General features: G+C 33.4%; 2 protein-coding genes across 5 annotated transcripts in view; both read left to right on the top strand.

The window, feature by feature from the left end:
- The first annotated feature begins 98 nt into the window (after positions 1-98).
- Positions 99-1337, top strand: LOC149908100 (THAP domain-containing protein 1-like). The gene is made up of 4 exons (XM_090103252.1): positions 99-274; positions 574-748; positions 914-976; positions 1199-1337. Exons 1-4 carry the CDS (start codon positions 204-206, stop codon positions 1265-1267), a joined length of 378 nt encoding a protein of 125 aa, XP_089959378.1. The 5' UTR covers positions 99-203; the 3' UTR covers positions 1268-1337.
- A 2416-nt stretch (positions 1338-3753) lies between these two features.
- Positions 3754-16234, top strand: part of Klp10A (kinesin-like protein 10A) — a 53585-nt gene continuing 41104 nt past the window's right edge. For all 4 annotated transcript variants that reach the window (XM_090103253.1, XM_090103254.1, XM_090103256.1 and 1 more), the window contains exon 1: positions 3754-4192. In XM_090103253.1, coding sequence (XP_089959379.1) covers positions 4132-4192 — 61 coding nt within the window. In that variant the 5' untranslated portion in view covers positions 3754-4131. The remainder of the gene's footprint in view (positions 4193-16234) is intronic.

Raw genomic sequence — 16234 nt, forward strand, 5'->3', positions numbered from 1 at the left:
TAAGAGCAAGCGAGACAGAAACATTGTTTTTTGTTTCTCTCATGTTATGCGATTTCTTTTGTTGGGGACAAAGGCAGTTTGTCCCAAACAAGCGGCTACAGTCCATTGTTTTGCTAGTTTTCTGTTTTTTCTCGCTGTTAAGTGACTTCAAAGTTTAATAAACGTTGACAGTGATCTGTTTTAATCCGACTTTAAGTGAAAATATGGTGCGTTGTAGTGTGATTGGTTGTAAAAATCGGCCGGAACGAAGATTACCAAATATTACCTTTCACACGTAAGTAAACTTATTTGAAGTATATTGTTTTATAGAACTGGATATAGTTGATACATTTTCATTAACTCTAATGTGAAATTATCTACAAATATATAATATTTTCATCGAAATAGACGTAAACATTTTTTTGTGTTATCCGACTAAATTACGAAGTGTTCTTGTTGTTCAGGACGCCATTTGTTTTTACGTAGTTTCAAATTTATGGTATAATCATGTGATTAACATTAGGGATACCAGTACAGGGTAAAATTTTCCCCAAAATCGTGAAATGTTTTTTTAATATTAAATATGTTTTTTAGGTTTCCAAAAGAAACAAGTACATTAAACAGATGGATTCGAGCTACCGGAAGGAAGAACTGGTTACCAGGAAAAAGTCACAGAATATGTTCTATACATTTTGAGTCGCGTTATTTTCGAAAAACGAAAAAAAAAACCTATTTGATGCCCAATGCAATTCCAACACTTTTTACAACAGTGAGTAATTTTTGTGATGCATTTAGTTTGGATTTAAATGTTGTAGTTTAAATATTCATAGACCGATTTTGTTGCTACGTCTACATAATAAACAAAACAAGTTATTAATTTATTTTTATAGGGGTATATTTTCTATTTATACTAAATCAAATTTTATTTTTTTAGGATATTATTGTTGAGCGACTGAGTACTGCCCAACAATCAAAAGTCCATGGACCAGGTCTTCAGGTAAATTAATAATTTCATTGCACTTTCCCACGAGCAACAACACTGCACTATTTTAGAACTGCACGACATACCGTGGAGAGGAAGTTTATGAGGTGTTGTTGTGTATGTACACGGCTCATATGAATGTGTGAAGCCTGGATTAGTCACCGGTTTTTTTACACCTTTTATTTTGTACATGGATGTTCTTAGTATTATCTGATTCAACTAACTTAATCTTTTCAGGATGTTGTTGAGCTACCTAATACAAGAGAACAGTCGAAAACCCCTGAACCAAGTCTTGAGGTAAATTGATTATATTATAAAATTATGGTGAAATATATATCTATACTAATATTATAAAGCTGAAGAGTTTGTTTGTTTGTTTCAACGCACTAATCTGATGATTGAATTGATGATTCTGAGATACGTGACATTGATTTTATCCGCACTATGGATGACCACGACTATTTAAGTGATCCTAGTAAACTGACCGAATTTTCGAAACAAATTATTATTTATATCGCAGGGTTTGTTGTAAGTCAACTGAAAAAAGAACTTAAGTGTCCTGATTGTACGTCAGTTTTGACTGCGGATAAATTTAAAAGTTTCTTGTATAAAAAAGACAAGGGGGGACTGCAATATCCTAGTAAAGATGTAGTTGCCATTTGTACATTTAGTGAGAAAATTTTCCGTCAAAATAGAGATATGAGTAAGAAAAATTATTTTCATACTATTTCTCAAGAATGTCTCAAAAGATGCCTTAATGAAAATCTTTTTTCAAGAATAAGTGATCATTTTAAAAATCAATTATTTTTAGACTGTCACTATTCACTTTTAATTAAATCCATCTGCGGAAAATATATAAAAGTTAGGATGCACTATGCAACAAAAAAAATGTCTGAGGTGGATGACAAGGTACGCAACTTTTATAACAAGTTAATTTTATTTAAAGGTCAATAATTTTGAAGGTCAAGGATTCAACACCATCCTTAACTCTTAATTATAAGATTTTTTTTATGTTTGTATTAGTCATCACTACATAGTATAAAACAAAGTCGCTTTCTCTGTCCCTATGTCCCTTTGTACGCTTAAATCTTTGAAACTACGCAACGGATTTTGATGCGGTTTTTTTTAATAGATAGAGTAATTCAAGAGGAAGGTTTATATGTATAATAACACCCATTAAATAGTGGAGAAGTAGTGTTATTTTTGAGGTTTCTAATGTGATGTCGTAAAAATTTACATTTTTTCCGCTTACATTGCAAACGCTGGCTGAACCCTACGAGTTTTATCAAAATAATGTACTAAGTATTATACACATTGAAAAGGTCTACAGAAAAGTCCGCGATGGTATATGTCTATCTCTTATGGATAACCCACAATAACTTTTTTTGTCATTTACTTTTTACGACAAATAATGGCTAATTTTCGAAGCGATTTTAACCAATACAGCATTAATACTTAACCAATTAAATACCTTGAATACATTGTTCATTTGATATAGATATACAAGGTGAAAGGTAAGACATTTGAAAAATTTAGACAGGAGCTTCTACTCATGAAACTGAACAACTTTTGTTCTACAACTTTGCTGAATTCGTAAAAAAAAATTGGACTTTGTAAGGAAACTTCGCTAATCAGCTGACAGATTTCCATACAAAGTCCAATTTTTTTTCTATATAATATAAATAGATATTATAATTATATATAATAATTATATAATAAGATATAATATAAAGTACCTAATGTCCGATTTATTCCAGATATTGATGCATGCCAAAAAGGAGGACTAGGCCTACTGGGGATACCTCTTTAAAAAAAACGCACCTAAGGTTCTTACCTCACAGGTGGTGTGGAAAAAGAACCAATACAATACAACAGTGAATATATATATATATACTAGCGGTCCGCCCCGGCTTCGCCCGTGGTACATATTTCGCAATAAAAGGTTGTGCCAAATTTCATCAAAATCGGCCCAGTAGTTTATGCGTGAAAACCATACATACATACATACATACAAACCTTTCCTCTTTATAATATTAGTATAGATTTAAAAATTGCGGGACGTAGCGTTTGCGGCGGTACCGGCCAGCCGCCCGGCTATATATATTTTTATACCCGTGCGAAGCCGGAGCGGGCCGCTATGTTTTTATATACAACGTTCATAATTTTTCTGTAGTGTATTTACTATTTAGTATCAGCATTGCACCCGTGCGAAGCCGGGGCGGGTCGCTAGTTAAGTTAATAAATAACAAAATCTTTTCAAATCTGTCTTTTTCTTCATAAACCTATCTTACAAAAAAATACCCAAACATTTATAGATATTTTGCCAGTTTTTCGGATAAAAAGTTTTTGTAATAGTTGGCAACATTGACGTAAGGATTCGCCATCTCGTTCGGGTATACGCCGATGTGATCTCTAGTACATTCTCCCTCTACGCAATCAGTTGACATCAAACAAAACAGATTAAATAAATTTGTTTGTACTATACATTCATGTGCATTTCATAGATTATTAATAGATTAAATGCATTATAAAATATTTAAATTCTATGTATTACCTAAATAATTTAATAAGTGTTAATAATATTCTTCAAAAATTAATATGTACTTCAATAATTCTAATTAATTTCCTCTTATTAACCGGAAATTTTTATTTAAAATGTATTCTTTAGATTTAAATGAGCTTGTTTTAAATTACATGAATCGCTCATCTAAAGAAAAATGATTACGATATTGTACAAATTTCCAACCGATCAAATCTCTCGAAAACTGATAATTAATCATAAGCTGGCAACATTATAACAATTTTCGACGCATTGATCTACAGATCGACAATTTTTTAATTTCGTGTTTTAACCGATATAATTTAAAACGTTTTTACTGTCTTTATTTTGTTTCAGTTTAAATTATTGTTATAGCATTTAAATAACTTTCAATATCGAAATAAAAAATAAGAAAGTGGTTCATTTGACTATTGTAGTGAAACAAATTTGAAACGTTCCAGTCTGAAGTGTGTAGCTAGCTCGATATAACTGTCAATCTGGGTGTAGAAATTTATTTGTAATTTTCACCGGTTCTTTAGTTCAATTACCGAATGTATTAGACAATATTTGAATACCCGTTTGATGCAAAATAATGTTAATTAGTGTATATGGTGTATAAAATAGTGAAAAAATGGATGACGGTGCGATTAAAATTCAATCTGGGATTAACATCAACATCAAAAGAACAGATGGTGAGTGGAGCAGCAAATTTTGTTTCCCTTTCTTTTCGTCATATCCTTACTCATACTCTTGTTATCAATTTATCATAATGATATCATTTAGCAGAAGCTTCCTGAACTATGTAAGGTTTCTTATATGATTCATTCGTAACGAACTTCAACACACAGTTCATAGCCCCTGACTTGCTCAAGTTTTGCCCTCAAATAAATATATTGATGTTAACGGTTTTCTGCATATATTTTTTTATAAATTTTGAAAAAAGCGATTGCATTGAACCAGAATTGATTTTTTCTCACGATTATTCCATAATGCTCCCATTTTATGTATTAAATGAAATAATATTAGGATAAGAATTGTACAACTTTATTGGTGTACACGTCTTATTCTATTCCTAAAATGTACACAGTAATCAGATAACAGCTGAGCAATAAACAATAACATAACAGCTATTGATAATTTATCAAATATGATCATGATGGATGCAGTTCTTAGTTATTTACAGAAATATAAAAAAAAGAACCTTTAAAATTAGATTTTGTATTAATTAGTAATAATAGAACTAGTTTGAAACAAGTTAGAAAATCTTAAAAAAAAAGTGAAAATCATGGTTAAAATAATTTTTAACAAGGTTAATTAGTGATTTAGAAAATAATAGGTAGTTTCTTATATTTGCTTAGCTGGCATGGAAAGATTTTCATGTAATCAAAATCCGTAATCTCCGCAAATTTTATGTTTAAAATTAGTTGAAAAGTAGAAAAAACAAAGATTATAGATAGTACCTATCTTGTTTTTATTATAATTTATAAGTACCTTTTAATATTATTATAGGAAATTCAAAGTCATAAGGAAAAATGGCACCACAACAAAATGTATTTCCTGTTCAAAAATAAAAGTAAAATTTATGATTTATTTTTACACAACAATATAAGAGTAAGAAATACATCAAACAACACCCAGGGATGTATGTAAATGATTAAAAAATAACTGTTTATTTTATCTCATTTGGTGCGTTTCCCTGAAAATTATTTCAAACATTCTCATTCACTGTTCACCAATTATATATTTTGAAAAATATACAATGCAGTTTTGTTCATATCTTCGACCCACACCTTGGGTCTCAAAAAATTAAGGTAATATTTTAGAGAAAAAAATAAATTAAGTATTCTATATCATCTAAAACTAATGTAATTGATACAATTACTGATTTACTACCTAGATAGAGTTTGTGTTAACTTAATGTACTGGTATCAAAATAATAAAAGCATTGAGAAATTTAAAATATTTTGATATCGCAGACACACACTGCAATTTTATTTAAACGCATTCTCAGTATAGTCATAATGGACTGGTGTGTCTCAACCGTTACAATAACAGTGAGCAATCCTATTCTACTAATATTATAAATGCGAAAGTTTGTGAGGATGGATGTGTATGTGTGTGTTTGTTTCTCTCTCATGCAAATACTACTGAACCAATTATAATGAAATTAAGCACACATATAGAGGGTAACTTGGATTCACACATAGGATAGATTTTATCCCGGAAATCCCATGGGAACGGGAACTATGCGGGTCTTTCTTTGAAAACGCGGGTGAAGCCGCGGACAGAAAGCTAGTTTTAAATATTTTGAAATCACAGACACACATTGCAATTTTATTTGTCCATATTCTCAGTATAGTCATAATGGACTGGTGTGTCTCAACCGTTACAATATCAGTGAGCAATGTATGTATATTTTTTCGAATTTCAAGCGAGCGAGGACGGGTCGCGGCCTTGCGTCAACCGGCCATATATGTAGCGGTCGGCGCTGCGTGCGCGCAACGGCCGATATCAATAAATTATATGTCCATTATTTAAAATTATTTTTTTTTTATGTTGAAATGGTTGAGACAATGTTCAACTAACTTAAAAGTTTTATGATAGTACCTAATATAGACTAAAGAGGTAATCATTGAACTTGAAATTGGTCAAATTATTGCACAACTCGGAGAGGTAGTAAGTACTCTATTGTCACCAATCAAAAAAATCATGATCAACTCATCTTTAATAATTTCCGCCATTTGCGGACATGAGAGAATATGAGCTAGACTTTATTTTTTTATACATTTTTGCAATGATAAATTATAAGATAGATATATCAATTGATATATGTAATATCATAATATTGCTTGCTTATAGCACAATAATTGAATTAACAAATATAAATAAGTCATAAAGAAAATTAAGCAAATTACAATGTAGTTATAATAAAAGCTAATGTTGCCAAGTTAATCAGGATGTTGTCATAACTACAAGCCAATAAAGTGTAGATTTAAGGTCATGGTGCTTTGTAGTTCACGGGGAGCCCAGTATTATTTAAAACATTGTAACTATGCAGTTGTGTAGTAGTTTTTGTTTATATGAATTAGAGATGAATTCAATGGGGGTTATATTTAAAAAATGTTCACCATATCATCTACTGTGTATGTTTTGCAGAAAAAAAATGAAGTTAAAAGATGCATTATGCAAGCAAGATGCATTATTGCATACACAACTGATATGATACGGGTACCCAAATGTTATAGGAAAATAAAGAAGAATAATAATTTAATAAAAAGCTAAAATTTTGTTGGTTTACAAAATTAATAAAAAAGGCGAGGTTCCCAATTTTCGTATCCGATTTTGCAAATAGGGAATCGACTGACTAGCAATGTACACTATCTACACTGTTATTCATCACTTTGAACGCAAATAAAGATATCACCATCTACTGGCTAATATTTCTTGATAAATATAAAAATTTCACAACAATCTTCAGTTCAATTTCCATCATCTCGCATCGTTAAGATGCTATCAGTTTCCTTATAAACTCGAACTCGCCTCGCGTTGTCGCCTACGATTGTGAGCCAAGGTTGACTCATCGATTTAAGCACCCCACTAGTGTACTACAGTTTATAAGAATGTTATTTCAAAATAACGTCCAGTATAGTATACACATCAAAGAAGACCCAGATATATTTTGTGTCCAATTTTCGAGAATTTACCTATCCTTCCTTTAAGGAAAGAGGTCGTCTTGATATTCCTTTTAAGGCAAAGTGGATTACTCAGAAATGGTCATTTATTTGTATATAATATTATGTTACGTAGGTACTTTAACTTTCGAGTCATGATTCTATTCAAAATGACGTAAGTAAAAGGATGTCAGCGTAGCTCTTATCGTTACTCCTGCCTTATGAGGCTAGCTCTGAGCCCTTTTAAATAAGCTATGCTCAAGTAAATACTATTCGTAGGAAGAATTAGTATAAACTTGCTATTTATCTATTTCTGCAGTATAAAGCCACTTAGAGCTATTACGCACTGTCGACCAGTCGCCGGCGACTCAGTCGCCGGCGACTGGACTTACTCCTGGACGACTGACGACTAAGTGCGCAAGCCCCTATTTAAACTATAGTAAGTCACAGTTGCCGGCGACTGAGTCGCCAGCGACTGGTCGACAGTGCGTAATAGCTCTTAGACCAGAATAATAAGGCTCATTATCGACTCAATCACCTTGATATATGTAGCCACGATACATACACCTAGCTTGTTTATTAAAAACATTACTCATTCAACGGATAAACATATAAAAAAAGATGTCAGTCATCGACCCTTATCCATCAGTTTAAGGGAGACGTGGAGTTCTCATTTTGCTGAATTTAATCGGGCATTTGCACCAACCTTTAAATACGGCTTAGCTCGTAGCTGTCAAACAAATAGGTAATCTTATATGTATATAAAATTCTCGTGTCACAATGTTAGTCTGCATACTCCTCCGAAACGGGTGGACCGATTCTCATGAAATTTTCTGTGCATATCGGGTAAGTCTGAGAATCGGCCAACATCTATTTTTTAATATGTACCACGGGCGAAGCCGGGGCGGACCGCTAGTCCCAGTATAAAGTTTAAACTCAAAATAAACAGTGTCAAGTCGCCACGAACATAGCTTTCGGGTCGGCTGATTGGCTCGGAGCAACGTGCGCATGAGTCATCGCACTTCGGTTAGAGGGTTCCCTCGCTGACGTGCGTTGCTTTCGATCGAAATAATAAGACAGGCAATAGGAAAGCATTTTGTACCACATTAAATTCTTTTATTTTTTAAATCGGTTAAATTAAGTAGTAATTTCTAACTTTTCTGATAACCATTTCAGAATCTATACAGAACAAGATCAATCGAGTTCTTTAAGTAAAAGTTGTTTGGGTTAAGTTTCACCAGTAAATTTTAAACGTTTTCCTATTCCATATTTTACATATTTGTGCAGTATTTGTGATTTCGCCCACGACGTGTTTGCACTTAAATATTATTCGATTAAATCATCATTAAATATATGTATACCCACAACATTGATTTCCAATAAAATTGACGCGTTTTACTTTAAATATGCCAGTTAATTATTATGTAGGTACACAAATCAATCTGGCCTGAAAATTGTAATTTTTTTTTATTAGCTATAATTTTTGAAACTCACAAAAAATAAAACTTTAACCTTCCATATTGTTACCTTAATTCCGCCCCAAAATAATCGAATCGTATCTCGTTTATATTATTACAATGTAAGTTAAAATATCACGTGTAACGTTGAACTATAGTAAATAAAAACTTAATTACCTGCATGATTATTATTGCTTGCCACTGTACATATTTACATAGACATGCAACTATGAAATGGCTTATCGGTAATGTCGACGAAGCCTTAATCGACTGTCAAATCAGATTATCCGCCGTGACCTAGGGTTTAATGTCACTCTTTATTATTCCCTAGCTCAGCTGCAGCCTGCAACTACACTTTAATTGATGCATTTGTTTATAACGTTAGTTTCTAAGGTTTCTGTTTGTGTATGTTTATTCCATTCTGTACCGTCTTCACTGGCAGTGGAATTCATGAGGTGTGTATGTTGGTTTTGTATTTTGAATTTTCCTTTCCTCTGAAAGTGGAAATGCTAAGTTAATTAGCCTCTTGCCGCTCCTTCTTCGTACACGTTTGAGTTTAATCTGTATTCATTCGTTGTTATTCTCATTCTTACGAATTCATAGATGTCATCATTATTTACCCTAAACTAGTAGCATTCTGCATTACCTAATAAACATCAATAATATGAAATATGTAAGGATATCGCCCACGTGGCCTGACGAAATGTTGCTTACGGGCTATTTTTGACGTAACACCTTCTCGTTTTGGCCATCTCAGACCACGTTAGTCACGCAAGTTGCGATTAATGTATTTAAATGTGCCGTAACTTCTGTTTTGGCTGGTTATTTGTGTTACGAAATAGGATGTGGAACGCTTTTGCGAAGGCTCACTTGACTGGTTGAACGAAATTGGATAATTTGTGCGAGGTGTTTGTTCGTTTTTGTTTTGGCTCTATTAGAAGAAAAACGTAATACGGACGACATTTTAAACTAATAATATATAGACTCTCTATAATATATAAATATACAATAAAGAGCAGGCTGCCAAAGGATATAAGCTCCTCAGTCTAGTAGGGGAGCCCAAGAGGGAATTTTGGGATTTACTCGAGCGCGTCAGATTACTATAAGGGACGGTACCTTAGCTATTCATTAGTACCTCTAGTCAATATGAGCAGTTATGGTTGGTGAGTGCGCTCAGGGGCCCCGCTGAAAAATTTGAATAATCCATAATTCCCTAAGGTTGAGCTCGAATCGTCAGATTAGCGAAATGGGGACTTCTTATATTGTAATTAACCCCCCCATATATTAATCTGACGCGCTCGAATAATATTACTTTAATTTTTTACCCTTTCTTCATAGCGATTAAATCGCCACTTAAATCGTCAGATTAACGTATACTTTTTTTCAGTGACGTCCTGGAGCATGCAAAATATCAATATCTAACGCGCTTGAGTATTTCCAAGCCAATTTTTTTCTTTTTTAAATTAAAAAAAATCAAAAAACCCTTCCCCACCGCTAAAAGTGAAAACATTATAGGACCTTTTTTTCTCGCTATGGTCTAATCTACCAATTCTAATAGGTTCCCGTGACGCTCGAGTAAATCCACATTTAGCATCCTGGGCTCCCCTACTATGAAATTGAAAAGAAAACATTGAAAGATCGTATAAACTTCCATATATATCTTTCTTTTCAAAGCATCGAGGCTCTTTTAGACATGAATAATTACGATGCTAATTTTCCAAGCGTTTAATTCGTACTTTTGTCTAGTAAATCTAAACAATTAAAAATATAGGCCAACAAGCTACCAATCTGCAGTGCGATCTTATCAAAAGGATGTAGATGAAGCAAGATCTTATTGTTAGTTGTTAGTTACTTTTTCTATTAAAATAATTAAGTATCTCGTATCCTTTTTGGTTGCTCAAGCATTCAGGACAGGCATTGGGCAATATAATGCACAGAAATACCACTTTCGATTTTACATAATGATGTCATCGTTGAGTAGGAGTCTGTTATGAATAATGAAGTTGGAAGCGTTGTTATAATAAGCAGTTCCTTGATTTGATTTGATTGTTATTAGGTACTAGGTAAGGACAAACTTCGTAGTCACAAGTAAAGATTGAGTGAGACCTTCGTTGGACGTTAACGGATATTACAAAAATATACAAAAAACATTTGATTAAAATTCTGCACAGAGTTCCATTTGTATCGCTGCTTATATTGTGATACCTACCTAGGTCTTTTGAAATTTTTTGAAATGATAGTACCAGATATTGCTTTCATGCCTATACGTCGCCGAAAGATTAAACATTTTATGAGACAATAATAATTAAATTAACGATATTTTAACCAATTTAGACAGACATTGTATGAAAAAGTAGGTTTCAAAAATATACCCTAAACAGTGATTGTATATAGGGAATGCAATCCCGATCCCGCGGGATCCCGATCTCGCGAGATCTCGTGTAATTTTTCGGGATCAATCCCGACGCATCATATGACGAGATCCCGTTCGAGATTGACGGGATTGGGCGGCAGTGGTCAGCGACGCAACACACAACCACTCGGGGCGCAAGCTTTTAAATTTTTCATAATTTTTCCTAATTCCCTTGAAATAAGCTTATTGTTTTGATTACCTAATTTACCTACGTTAATTTCCTTACAACCTGATTATTATTTAGTTGGTAAGATTAAAGAATAAAGGTTTTTATTTTCTTTCGAGTAATATGTTATTTTAGTTGACCTCACTAGGAGCCATCCATAAATTACGTCACACGTTAATAGGGGGGGAGGGTATCATCTTTATGTGACATAATGTGACAAGGGGCAGGGGGGGATCAAAAGCTTGGGACGTGACATAATAAAACGAAACGAAATTTGTACGTGAGCAAAAAACTTTGAACAGAAAATTTTTAATCAACCTACCTATATGTATTTATTAATAATTTCGCACTCTCGCTATAAGATTATCAAGAGATAATCTTGTTTGCGTTTTAATGTTGTTGCCGAATTAAATGTTGTTGCGTAAGAACGCATTTAATTCCTAGATCATGTTGTAATGCAAATTGGGACACTCAAATTTACGATTTTTAAAATTTTCGATATTTAAGATTATTTAATAAGTAAAAATGAAAATAACTGTTTTCTTTTGATTATATTTAGATACATGCATAAGTTTGAAAAATGTGTGACGTCACATTAGGGGGGACGGGGTACTTAAAATGTGACAAGGAGTGGGGGAGGGGTTGAAAAGTTCTAAAATTCGCGTGACGTAATTTATAGATAGCCCCACTATTACAAACAAGCAGTTATTAGCTTTTTCAGTCATCTGAATTCAACATTTTCTTTAAATTAGACGGGATCCCGAAAATTCCGGGATCCCGCGGGATTGATATTTCTAATCCCGCGGGATCCCGAATTTGCAATCTCGAGTCGGGATTGCATTCCCTAATTGTATACCAAAGCCAAAAGCAAAATTTCATAGAAAATAGCACCAAGAAATGCCTTTACAGTTTACAATATAATCAATAGATAATAGAGTGAAATGAGGCCGAACACGATGAATGGATGGAAACTAGAACATACCCTAAAACCGGATTGTCGTTGTTTCGATAAATATTAGGTCTAGATAAACGGTCCTTACAAGTTTGTCCTACAAGTCGCGATAAGAGAAAGGATTGGGAAACACATTAGACCAATTGTTCATTGAATTATGGGAACTGAGTTGCATTTCATAGCGATTACGATAATTGTCAGTATATGGTTCAAGATGGACAAGTTTTCAGTAAAATGACTAGATAGACTTAATTTGATAATGTCAATGGGCAATTCAATACAAACTAATTCAATATTATTCTAAATAGAAATTACTCTGGAGACAACTTTTATGTATCGACGAACCGATGGCAAAATTAGTTCCATTCAAGCATCTACAATGACTTTTCATTACATACGGAGCTTCTACAACAGAAATTGCAGACTTCCGAATTCAGAGAGATATGTGAAGTAGAGTTTACTTCGATTTATCGAACAAATTTCTTGGATTTGCATCTGTATACGATTTTTTTTTCATGCAGCATTATTTTGTGTTTTTATTTATTAATGTATTCCTTAATTTGTGATTTATGTTAAATTGTGTGCATTAATCTACATAAGTATAGTTAAGCATAACCCTCTTTAGTTTCGGTCGCTTGAGGATTTTTGTAAATGAGCTCTGTATTCACGAATAATATACGCAAATTATGTTCATAGTTCGTGTTAAAAATTAAAATATATTTAGGCTCCGTGTAAGCAAAATAAAAATAACGGTAAGTGCTCAGTTATATGAAATATGAGAACATAATCGTCGAGAAAACGCCATTAACTAAATATAAATAACACGTACAGTAAAGGTGTGATTAAAGTGCAGAGGCGCGAACGATTTTAATTTATATATCGTAGTTAGTATTTGAGTTGAAATTTTAAAACTAAATATGAATAAAGGTAGTGAGTGTTTGAAGGCTAGGTTCACTTCAACTACACACAATAATTTTTCGTAAACATTGCATTAGTTTTAATCACGATAAGCTTTCTGTGTCGTTAACACAATTAAAGGCTTATTTAATTTTAACCAAATAATTTTTAAGTGTTAAGTGTAAATAGTTTTAAGTGTGTTCTCAATTTTTTCTTGCCTTATTATTACTTAATATTTGGCTATAAATCCATATGCTTTACCAAAATCTCTGGCCGCTATTTGATAGCACAGTTTGCCATCGCTCTAAGTTACCAAGTTACACATAGTGGAGGGTATCGCAAGGTTCTAGCGTGTGGGAGGGCGTGGGCGGGCGTGTGTTTCCGCCTCGTGATCTCACCAGCAGCCCCCGGCTCGGACCGAGGCCCCACTTGTACATTCTTAGACAAGAGTGGCTTGTATATGTGTCAATTGTTGGCATTTCTCACGCTGGATGCGGACATTACATGATTTTAATACAGCCAGATAAAATCTGCCTAAAGAGTTACCCTAGCTAGTAGGTATATGATGTGAAGTGTCTCATCCCCTAGGGGTTACGTTAGGAATGATATTGCGTATTTGATCTTAGAATGCAAGTACAGGAATCGATTTGATGAAGAGTTTGTAAGACTGTTATTCGGCGACAGTACTTGAATAGAATGTAATTACAAAGTACAGAACAAAAAGGTATTTTCTAATTATTTACGTTCCGTAGGTGTAGAGTTAATTGATTTCCGCCGTAATACAAGCGATATTTGCATAGTCATTCTCTTGAGACATTAGAATTATGTAAAACTATTTCACTTTCTAATATTTTCCTGTGTGAAACACTTAGAAAGTACACATGGAGTAGGCTCTTATAACTTCTACCGAGAATAATACTTATATGTACCAATAAATGTTTATTATGTAAAGAGAAACGAAGCAAATTAAGCTCCGACTTATATTTACATTGTAATTTGTATGTATGTGTATACGAAGAAGTAGATGAAATCAGAGGCGGCTCGCCCTAAGGAGCGCTGGTGCAGTGAACTCCCATAAATAATTATAATAAAATCATACTCCTTAATTTAATTATTAACATTAATTATTACTATTTAAAATCAATCGTAATCTTTAAAACTACTGTTAATACCAATGAATATATCCATCATTCCATCATCCCATACACCTGTATAATACCTACTGTATTATGTAACGCGCGAAGCGGAGCGCTCACGATTGCGCTCCAATGAAAAAAGATTTAGTACATTTCCTAATACGAAATCCAATAGGAGTGAAAGAGAGGGTTTTGCCAGAGCCCTGCGCGTGAAACAAAAGATTTTCTATGGAAAAGTAGCAAAATTCGGAGCGCCGCACCCGCAAACGTTGCCGGTTCGTTTTTACCGCCCGGCAGGACAGCGATTGCGCGCGACGTTGCCAAATGCCAATTGCCACTTCTATAATATAAACAAACACTCGAGTCAACTTCAATGCACGCGCGCGATTCATGCAATTTTCTAATTAAAATTATAAAATACGTGTTTAAATAGCCTGTAGTTATCAGTATTACTTGTGAGTGTTAAAATGAACAATAATTATAATGTGGCGTTCATTAAAAAGTGTGATAAAACGTTACAAATTCGGCTTGAATGTAAAGCTAAGGGACCGCCACAGCCTGAACTTGATCTTACGCAAAAATGTACGACAAAAACGAAAACATATACGCGTGTGTTTAAATCTGAACAATATGTGAAAACACCGTGGTTGTGTGGTTGTGATGAAAGAGTGCTTGGACTGAAACGGGCGTTGACGACTTAGCTCATCTTTCAATCAAGATGAAAAAACATTCACAATCTCGGTACCATTTGTTGAATGAACTGCAATTGGCGTCTATCGGTCTTGTCGCTTTAAGTTATAGATATTTTTGCACACCAAAAAGAAAGACGTATCACGTATGCATTTTCTTTATAAGTATTTTTTTTGATAAATTGTACTGCTTTACACCATGTATTTTCAGTGTTTTATTTCAAGTGAACACCCATAAAATTTTGTCACGAGCCGCCTCTGGTCATGAAATTGTGATGTTATTTCACTAAATTAATATGTACAACTTCAAGGTTTCCGCCCCCGACTTCTCTCAAACTACCTATTTCAAGTTATCTCGGAGCAGTTGTTTTCCTTACAAATAGAGCCTATTTTAACGATTCCATGTATTTCTTTGGTTCAAATCCATCTAAATCGTTCACGATGTTTTGTCGTAATAAGAGGGATAAGAAGTCCTTGATTTCACACTGATCAGATTGTTCTAAATGTATCTTTGATGAATTAATTTTAGGGAATACCTATAAGAGTTGAGATTTTTTTTGTTGAAATTGATGTATATTAAAAGCCTTCTGAACTATTGCACGCCTCATAAGCGAAGCGTTGAGGTGGGTACTACTGTCACTTCGCGCAAAACATCTGATTTTTCAAACTTAAAATGTCTTTATGTATCATACATTGCACTTGTAAGATAATACATACACACACATATTAAGAAAAAACACTATTTTTAACGTTCATGATATTTTTGATGTCATTTTTGTTATTTAAACTAGTTAAAAAACAGTTTAAAAAAGTTCTGTCTTGGACGTCCGTGTGTCTGTATGTGCGGATCCTTTTTCTTGTTAACACGATAGCGACCGAAATACTTTACTAATCGAGTCTTTTTTTTTCTCTTACGCTTGAGTATGCTCAGGAATAGAACCCTTTCATTTTTCAGGGTCTGATTCGATGTGGTTTAATTGTTATTAAATAAACAAAAATAATAATTAATAAATATTTATTAAAAAAAAATTATGAGGCGTGCACTTTTGGATTTTCCAAATTATTTTCTATATTCTTTGTCGTTAGCTTATACTTATTACTTATCGTACAAAAATCTGAACAACAAACTTATCAGTTGTTCCACTGTGTTACGGAATATGCAAAATTTTGATCGCAATAACTTATTGAGTATTTAGTATTTACTGATAACGATTATAAGATAAGAAATATGCATATATGTATATAAATTGTGCCAATATTTCGAAATAATATATACATATTATAAAAGACGTGTGGCACTCGGGGACTGCCGCGGTAAAGCTATTGCATAGCATGCCTTCAATCCACACCTCC

Source organism: Colias eurytheme, chromosome 6, assembly GCF_061535395.1.
Source record: "Colias eurytheme isolate Ceu_HAF_F1 chromosome 6, ilColEury1 Martin Lab GWU primary, whole genome shotgun sequence".
In the NCBI taxonomy this organism is placed as follows: domain Eukaryota; kingdom Metazoa; phylum Arthropoda; class Insecta; order Lepidoptera; family Pieridae; genus Colias; species Colias eurytheme.